Raw genomic sequence first — 9,972 nt, 5'->3', positions numbered from 1 at the left:
GTCGTCGTGCGTGTGTGTGTGTGTGTGTGTGTGTGTGTGTGTGTGTGTGTGTGTGTGTGTGTGTGTGTGTGTGTGTGTGTGTGTGTGTGTGTGTGTGTGTGTGTAATACCTTAGCGGAGGAGGGAGAGCGACAAAAGCCGGTTGGTTGAGTTTTCCGTTGTTTGCTCTGATTACTGGGCTTGCTTTTATCGAAACATAAAATTGTGTGTTGGATCTAAGGAATTATGAAAAATAATGGAGAATTATCAGAACATATCATCACATTAAATACAATCTATGAAATACAAAGAACACAGTACCACTGAGAACATGGAGGAGTAGTAGCAGATAGACTGAATATACCTTGAGGCAGGACTCAAACAGGAATGTAAGATAAAAGCAATGGAAACCATGGTGGGGGAAACAATGAGACACACGTCACAGTGAGTGACAGTGATTATAAAATTAATATTACAAATATAAAAAATAAATCACCTTTTCACTTGGATTGTATAATTAGCATCATAATGATGCAGCATGAAGACTATAAGAACATTTGTTTATTTTTATAAATGTATTTATATATTATTCTTATTCTTAATATTATTCTTGAGACAAATAATAAATTGGCCTACTTCTGTTAACCCAAACAGTCTATTTCATTGAAAATATTATATATATTAAATATTATAATGTATACATATACATGCAAAACAGAAGGCCCAAAACATGAGAACAAAAACGTCCTCCGTGTAATAACTGTTAACTTGAATTCATGAGCACATGTAACCCCAAAACATTGCACAACAGCAAGAAGAAACATTATAAATTAATAATGGAGCAGCTAAGAAAATGTATGAAAAACAATGATGCTTTGCTTTAGGTGAAAGGTCCAGACAGTGAATGAAGGTATACCCTAAATCTATGGTGGCGTTGTAATCACTGAGGACGGTCTTCTGCCACTGGCGGACGCACCAGCCAGAGTTTGGTTTAGTGCCAGTGAAAGGTAGCGAGGTGGGGTAGACCAGACAGTCCTCCTCCCCGTCAGAGCACAGTCCAGACAGCGCTGGGCAGGGATTGGGAACGATGGCGGTGAAATGAGCCCGCACCTGCAGGGGGAAAAGAGACACAATGACAAGGCTTTTAGGGGAAGAGACAGATTTTTACGACTGATTGAAGGACTAAGAACCTGCAAGCCCCTTCACACTCGGTTGCGAACCGATCCAGTGAGAGCTGAAGGTCGCAGACCGATGAAGCCATTAAAACAACATCATCTGCAAAAAGCAGTGGTGCAATCCTTAGTCCACCAAACTGCAGACCCCCTCCCCCACGACTACGCCTCGAGATTCTATCCATGTATATTACAAACAGGATTGGTGACAAAGCGCAGCCCAGGCGGAGGCCAACCCTCACCGGAAATGGGTCCGAATTACTGCCGAGGACCCGGACACAGCTCTCGCTTTGGGAGAACAGAGATTGGATGGCCCTGAGTAGAGACCACCTCACCCCATACTCCTGCAGCACCTCCCACAGTAACTCCCTGGCAGTGTTGGGCAAGTTATTTCCAAAATGTAATATATTACATATTACTTATTACTGTCTTTTAAAGTAATAAGTTACATTACAATATTACTGTCTCTGAAATGTAATGAGTTACACTACTTTTATATCACTTTTGAGTTACTTTCATCAAAATAACCGCAAAAGAATGGCTAGGTATTTTAAATGCTAAAATGTGGTTTAGTGCAGCTCATTATACATCCAGTGAAGGGCAATGTGGTATAGCATAACCACTGTGTAGGCCATTAAGGCTACTAACAACTTTTNTGTTGCGTCTGTGGCCAAAGTTGTGTAAGTAGTGTAACTTCGTCTAGTGTACCTCTGAACCACACACCAACCACCCGGTTCCTTCGACCTCCTCAGTCGTCCCGTCTCCCGTGTCCTTCCTAAGTACACATAGTCATGGGATGTAAGTACGTAAAGTTTTACTTCGTACTTGAGGGGCTCCTTCGTGTCTGTGACGGTCATTTGGGGGAGAAAGAGGACCTCTTTCAGTCCTACTCGGTGCTCTTTGTTGGTTTATTTGTTTGTGCACTCGGTTACTCAACACAGACAAAGTCCTCGGCCGGAGTTTACACAGGTTTCAGTAATCACGGACGGGGTCATTCCATGCTGGTCTGGTGTCGTGAGACTGTGGGGGAAATGAGTATTTGTGTGTTGTGGTGTGTGTGTGTGTTGTGTGTGTGTGTGTGTGTGTGTGTGTGTCGTGTGTGTGTGTGTGTGTGTGTGTGTGTGTGTGTGTGTGTGTGTGTGGGTGTGTGCTGTGTGGTGTGTGTGTGTGGTGTGTGTGTGTGTGTGTGTTGGTGTGTGCTGTGTGTGTGTGTGTGCGTTTACGTCTGTTGTCAAATCTCACCTCTCGTCTATTTCCTGCTCTTGTATTTAGGTAAATTGATAACATAACTTTGATATTAAACCTCTGTAATAGGTAGGCGTCACAACTGAGGCTATTATAATGCAGACCCTGTGCATTGGATATAATACACTATACACAGCAGTTAGCTTAAATGCAAGGGATTGAAGTACATATCAAAAGTGTACACCACATCTCAACAAAAAACAACCCAGATACTAATATCTTTCGTCCAAGATACGATACGTGAGGCCCAAAAAACAAACAAAAGCATGTACACTTGTCGACATATAGGAGGGGCCGCACGTTTGTCTGAACCAGATAAATGTTACAATACACTCACCGACGTAATCAATAAATTATACCCATATTTGATGACTAATATATATTGACAAGTATAAATATTGTGAAATATTCAAAGTATAACAAGGTTTATACTTCAATAACTATAAACAGCAGAGCAAATATAACTTCCTATCTGCATGTATAACTCTGTGGATATACGTACTGTATCTTATGTTGAACTAAAATATGACCATTATTTAAGGATTAGAACCTCAGTCTCTAAGACGAATCCAATCTAACAAGCATCAAACTCCATATACCTAGTTCCACCAATGCGCCTATTTTTATAAAGGAATTCACCTTCAAAGTCACGCACATCACTCGGTTTACACGATACAATCTAATTTTCGTCGTAGTACCACGACGGCGCCAATAATCGTCTAACTATTCGCTAAAAACCAAAATAACGATTGTTCATGGATGACCCGAGCCACCGTACAGTTTTGACGATCTCCGTTTTATTACTGACAATCTGACAAAAGATACAACAATCAGTCTTATATTACCTTTCCCTCACAGTGACTCCTCTCACATGGAACATTTACAAAAAGGGAAGAGGAAACGTGAGGGACACAATATATAGGGGGGGAAATCCTCACAACAATAATCTCCTGAGCACAGCGACCACACTTCAGAGGTTCCACCCACTGATCTCCGACCTTGTCAGGTATTGAACATTCAATCAAATGAAGAACACAGAATTACTTCATATAAAACACAGAATCTGTGTGATTATACAAAATGATTTACAAATAAACCCCACTGCATATTTACAACTGTACACCAATTCAACCTTCTGAAATCACATTATTTCTGTTAAGTGCTTTCTGTGTGTGAGACTGAAATACATGTATTTAAAGCTGCACTGACTCATATTTCCCTGTGCTGTGTTGTGGATCGTTACTTTAAAAAGCCGTCTATTTAAGATCTACTGATGTTCCTCTTAAGCATTAGCTGCTGTCTTGTCAACACAGCATTAAGATCCTCCGTACGATACGTTTCACCTTGAGTTCTTTGTCTGTGACCGTCTGTCTGCAAAACTATGTTGAGAACAGGAGGCTTTTATCCCTCTGTCTGGGTACAGTTTTTCTTCCGATTTATTTAAAACCATTGTGGATTTCCTCACAGTACAGCAAAGAAAAGGTTTGAAGCTTCCACATTATATCAACTCTGTGATTCCACTGTTTGTCACCTTAATATCACTTCAAAACTTCATCAGACACATGTTTAGTTGTCATCATACACACAGATGCAGCTCGATGACAGGAGCCAAACAAAGCCATCTTCCTCTGCCCTCATTCTGAGACAACCCACATGATTGCTCTCAGTTGAAAACGATGACATTTCCTTCCTATTTTGTCCCCTGAGCACTCCTTGCACAGATACTCGGCTGCATATTTGAGCACTCAGTAGCACCTCTGACCTTTTAGCCCGGGGAAGGCATTTGTCTTCCGCAGTGTAAACTATGTGGTGACGATGTTTTTCTTTGAGACACCAAAAGTTGTTGTGCCATCAATCTTCCGTTGTGTTGCCGCTGCTTCTTTGTCTGAAAGTACAAGAAGCCAGACGTTGTTGTAACTGTAGATTTGTCACAGTTTTATCAGTGTAGTACAGTACCTGCACCTGGCCTATTGCACAAGGTCTTCATGCCATGTATTGTCTGGCGTTACAAAGATGTCATCGGATTGTACGGGGTATTCAGAGCAGAGGTAAGCATGTTAACAGCCTTAAGTTCAAACAACTGAATAGATCTGGTACTATATTTACCAACGTTACGTTATGCCAATCATTCTGTACACTGACTTCAATCGATGTGTTAATGTTGTGTATTTATTTATACATATTTCACTGTTGATATGTATATATTTTTTTCTATTAATCATTTTTATTTAATTAATGTGCAATGCTTTGTTTACATGCTGCTTTGGATCAAACCATCTAATCTAATTTAATGGCCGTAATTCATTACTTGAGTCACCGATGCCGACATGGAGTGACTCAATGATGTGTTTTAATTCAATGTAGCAGCTAAAGGAGCTAACTGTATCGAACTTTTTTACTGCCAGTTATCCATAATAGTACATCTTAATTCATTAGTTGATTTCATTTTTCATCAATGAACAGAGAAATAAATACAATTCAAAGCTGTCAGATAAATGTAATGGAGTAAAACATACAACTTGTGCCTCCAAATGTTAGTGGAGTAGAAAAATAAAGTAACATGAGATATTAATACTTAGAGTGGACCTATCATGCTATATTTGAATAATATAGTGTAGGACCATACCTATATAAGGCATATTTATACTTTTTATGTTTCAAAATACCAAGCAGATCATGCATTTTATCCATTCCTCATTTCGCTCAATTTAACACTGTCTTTCGTGCTCGGATTCAGTGAGAACAGCACCATCTGGTGGCCTGAAATATGTACTACAGCGTCTCCAGCGCTTTCGAACGGCAATGTACGTGGCTGTCTCCTCCTGATTGGTGGAGTTGGCCCAATAGCCGTAGCGCAACTTCTGTGACGACATAAAAGTGTTCAAATCTGGATCAGTCTGTATCAGATCCATTGCAGCCCCTTTTTAAGAGATTTGGGTATGGAGGAAAATAGACAGGGTTGTGTTTTCTGACACTTGGTGAGTTCCCTGGAACACAGGGGACACATATTCATGTATAAAAGACGTACAAAAGTGCATTTTGCATGATAGGTCCCCTTTAAGTAAACTACCTCAACAAATACTTAAGTTCAGTAATTCAGTAAATGTGCTTAGATACTTTCCACCACTAAAAGTAACCTTTCGTCATTTGAAAGAGATGTAAGAGTCTTCCACAAGAGGGAGCTTTAAAGCCAAACATCACAGAGGGACGCAGCCAGCGGCCACTTCAAACCACAGGGACAAACACACAGTGAGCGAATTTACCAGAGGATTAGTGTGAAGAGAGTCTGATTATACTCTGTCAATAGTTATCTTTCATCCTCGTGCAGCTCATAACTTTAGTGGTCACGGGGTGGATGTTTGGACAGAGGAGCTGATCCTGAGTCTGTGAATCATCTCCATCATAAACACCAGATTATCAGACAGTGAAGGCCACCACACAACCAGAGGCATATCTGACTTCCTAAAGCTGACGTAATGGCGCATGATTTCAACTTTTTTTTAGAGTAAACTATAATGGATGTTTCACTGATGGCCAGATTTACGTCATCCTTTATTCAAACTGACCCTCATCATCTCAGTGTGATCTAACATCTGAATTTATCCTGCTTTCATTCATACATAATCTCTGTCTCTATCTCTCTCACACACACACACACACACACACACACACACACACACACACACACACACACACACACACACACACAGGGGGGGGCTGTTGGATCCTCAGCTATTTTTTTCTGCTCTAGCAGCTCGATGGCCCGCTGTGTTTGATATCATTACACTGTTTTAAAATCTCTCACCAAAACACACCTGAACATTAACTACCTTAATTCTCTACATTTCTCCTTTAGAGTGGCAATGATCCAGGAATATGTTTAAAATGGTATTTTTTTTTTTTTTTGACAGATTGGCTATTTCAAAGACTTTCCTCTCCATGCAGGTTGCAAACAGGAAACTTTGCACATTTCTGTTCAATGCTACCTCTCTTAAATTAGTGGCACAGCTCTGGGCCACTTTAAAGTGGACCTATCATGCATATTTGAATAATATATTGTAGTGCATACCTATATAAAACATGTCTGTTGAAGCTTTTTCAAAACACCAAACAGATGGCATGCATTTATATAGGTATGGGCCTACAATATTATTATTCAAATATAGCATGATAGAGTCACTTTAAAGGTGCAGAGCTGTTGCCATAATTTAAGAGAGGTAGCAGTTGGAAACAGAAATGTGAAAGTTTTCTGTTGCCAACCTGCATGGAGAGGAAAGTCTTTGAAATAGGCGAATCTCGTCAAAAAATACATTTTAACATATTTCCTGGTCATTGCCAACTCTAAAGGAGAAATGTAGAGAATAAGGTATTAATGTTCAGGTGTGTTTTGGTGAGAGATTTAAATACAGGTAATGATATGCCACACGCTGGGCATCTGAGTGCTAGAGCAGAAAAAATAGCTGAGAGATCAACAGCCGCCCCCCTGCTGTGTGTGTGTGTGTGTGTGTGTGTTGTGTGTGTGTGTGTGTTGTGTGTGTGTGTGTGTGTGTGTGTGTGTGTGTGTGTGTGTGTGTGTGTGTGTGTGTGAGAGAGATAGAGACAGAGATTATGTATGAATGAAAGCAGGATAAATTCAGATGTTAGATCACACTGAGATGATGAGGGTCAGTTTGAATAAAGGATGACGTAAATCTGGCCATCAGTGAAACATCCATTATAGTTTACTCTAAAAAAAAGTTGAAATCATGCGCCATTACGTCAGCTTTAGGAAGTCAGATATGCCTCTGGTTGTGTGGTGGCCTTCACTGTCTGATAATCTGGTGTTTATGATGGAGATGATTCACAGACTCAGGATCAGCTCCTCTGTCCAAACATCCACCCCGTGACCACTAAAGTTATGAGCTGCACGAGGATGAAAGATAACTATTGACAGAGTATAATCAGACTCTCTTCACACTAATCCTCTGGTAAATTCGCTCACTGTGTGTTTGTCCCTGTGGTTTGAAGTGGCCGCTGGCTGCGTCCCTCTGTGATGTTTGGCTTTAAAGCTCCCTCTTGTGGAAGACTCTTACATCTCTTTCAAATGACGAAAGGTTACTTTTAGTGGTGGAAAGTATCTAAGCACATTTACTGAATTACTGAACTTAAGTATTTGTTGAGGTAGTTTACTTAAAGGGGACCTATCATGCAAAATGCACTTTTGTACGTCTTTTATACATGAATATGTGTCCCCTGTGTTCCAGGGAACTCACCAAGTGTCAGAAAACACAACCCTGTCTATTTTCCTCCATACCCAAATCTCTTAAAAAGGGGCTGCAATGGATCTGATACAGACTGATCCAGATTTGAACACTTTTATGTCGTCACAGAAGTTGCGCTACGGCTATTGGGCCAACTCCACCAATCAGGAGGAGACAGCCACGTACATTGCCGTTCGAAAGCGCTGGAGACGCTGTAGTACATATTTCAGGCCACCAGATGGTGCTGTTCTCACTGAATCCGAGCACGAAAGACAGTGTTAAATTGAGCGAAATGAGGAATGGATANGACGGACCAGACCCGGGCGACAGAAGCTGGCTTTGGGGACGTGGAACGTCACCTCTCTGGGGGGGAAGGAGCCGGAGCTTGTGCGGGAGGTGGAGCGTTACCAGTAACGCTCCACCTCCCGCACAAGCTCCGGCTCCTTCCCCCCCAGAGAGGTGACGTTCCACGTCCCCAAAGCCAGCTTCTGTCGCCCGGGTCTGGTCCGTCGAGACCCTCTGCTTTCACTGCCACCCTTCTGGCAGTGTACCCGACCCCATCACTGTTTCCCGCAGGTGGTGGGCCCGCGGGACGGAGAAGCGGCGATGTTGCCCACGTTGCCTTTTCGGGCTCCGTGGCAAGCCCGGCTACCAGACGCTCGCCGACGAGTCCTCCTTCTGGGCTTGGCTCCCGAAGGGGACCCCGGGCTTCCTCCGGGCCGGGTATCCTCACTTCGTGTGTCGTCTTTCATGAGGTCTTGTGAACCAATCTTAGTCTGGCCCCTTGCCTGAGACCAATTTGCCATGGGAGACCCTACCAGGAACACAAGGTTCCAGACAACACAGCCCCCAGGTTCATCAGGGTACACAAACCTCTCTACCACGGTAAGGTAGTGGTTCTTCAGAGTAAAAGTAGGGGGTCAGTAAGAAAGATTGAGGGATTCTTTTTTTAAACATTTGCAAAGTGAATACTTTTTTCCTCTCTAAATTAATCTCTTAAGCGTTTGTGAGAAGAGAAATTGTGAGCAATACCTAAAGAGTTTCTCGTTTGGATCACTGATAATGTATGTTTTTTAGGGACAAATAACAGAATGATGTGGAGAGGAAATGATTACTTCAATAATAAGTTAATAAATAATAATAATTTCAAAAATATAGAAATGTGTGACAAGGGCCAAATCATTTTGGACTTCAAGACATCGTAACATAAACATTTTCATGGGGAGAGAAAACATTGCTCACCGTATTCCCTCCATCGCTTTCCAGTGGCTCAACATGGACCGTCAGGCCCAGAGAAGAGGCTTCGCAGGCCGGGCCGAGCAGGACCAGAGTCAGGACCTGCAGCAGGAAGCTCTCTTTGAATTTGTCCAACATGTCAGCTCCTCAGTCACACAGGAAGTCTGAGACTCTGGGAAACACAGAGGGAAAGGTTAGGATGTCTCTGTCTCAGTATAGGTCATAAAGTTGCTATTTCGAATCATCATGTTGTCTGTAAAGGACAACACATCTTTTTGTGCACATACCTAGCATAATGAGTCCTGAAACCTTCCTACAGCGTCTGAGAGGGACTGTGGTGTGACGTAATGGAGTCACTGAGTAATTGTCGTGGAATAAACGTGTGAGAGAGGTGGTTGACTAATGTGGATGTAGCTCTGCATTCTTGGTATGGTGTGTGCACTGAATGATACGCACTGAGGCCTGATTACACAATATTCTCACAAACATTATACAAGACATTTTAGACATAATTGTGGAATGAATCCGTCAGGGAGTTATTTAATTGGAACACAAATTTGAAAAAGTAACCTTTAAAAAACATATGAATAGTTTGTCATATTATTTTTAAATACCCTTGTAAAATGTTTTTTTTATATTTCGAGAAATGTTCACAGGCTTGGCAGTCCTACAGTACATTCTTTTTTATAAAACCTACTCTCTCTCTCTTTAAAAAAAATATATTCATATACAAATAGTGAAGGATCATGTAAAGAAAACCTCTTAGATTTGTTGTTCCTTCCTTCACAGCTTTCTTAATCTATTATCCTTCTCCAGGATGTTGGAAACAAAACCAATTGAGGATTGTGCAACTCAACATACTAAAATCTGCAGTTATTTGCATGTAACGGAGGTGATCTTTGGGGCCTTAGATCTCGGCCTCCCTTACGGATTGTGTAGCTTTGTGGGTGGCGAAATGTATGTAGTGTGTGTATATGTCTGTGTTTTAGGTTGTCTGTCTCTGTTTGCTGGTTTTATTCTGAAAAGTGTTCCCCTTCCCCCATGTCTGTTATGGCTGATTGTGTGCACCTGGTGCCCTGTGTCGTCTCCCCCCCCCCCCCC

General features: G+C 41.7%; 2 protein-coding genes across 3 annotated transcripts in view; both read right to left on the bottom strand.

Moving 5' to 3' along the window:
* LOC104965052 (uncharacterized) overlaps positions 1–9,297 on the bottom strand; it is a 63,019-nt gene extending 53,722 nt beyond the window's left edge. For both annotated transcript variants that reach the window (XM_010793994.1, XM_010793995.1), the window contains exons 1-4: positions 9,159–9,297; positions 8,878–9,043; positions 895–1,088; positions 110–214 (exon numbers count right to left, since the gene is read on the bottom strand). In XM_010793994.1, the coding sequence (XP_010792296.1) occupies positions 110–214; positions 895–1,088; positions 8,878–9,009 (431 nt within the window). In that variant the 5' untranslated portion in view covers positions 9,010–9,043; positions 9,159–9,297. The remainder of the gene's footprint in view (positions 1–109; positions 215–894; positions 1,089–8,877; positions 9,044–9,158) is intronic.
* trmt61a (tRNA methyltransferase 61A) overlaps positions 1–9,972 on the bottom strand; it is a 735,410-nt gene that overhangs the window by 338,644 nt on the left and 386,794 nt on the right. The gene's annotated exons all lie outside the window — the stretch shown is intronic.

This window comes from Notothenia coriiceps, unplaced genomic scaffold, assembly GCF_000735185.1.
Source record: "Notothenia coriiceps isolate Sejong01 unplaced genomic scaffold, NC01 NC01_scaffold00037244, whole genome shotgun sequence".
Lineage (NCBI taxonomy): Eukaryota > Metazoa > Chordata > Actinopteri > Perciformes > Nototheniidae > Notothenia > Notothenia coriiceps.
This window is presented reverse-complemented; position numbering and strand designations above follow the sequence as displayed.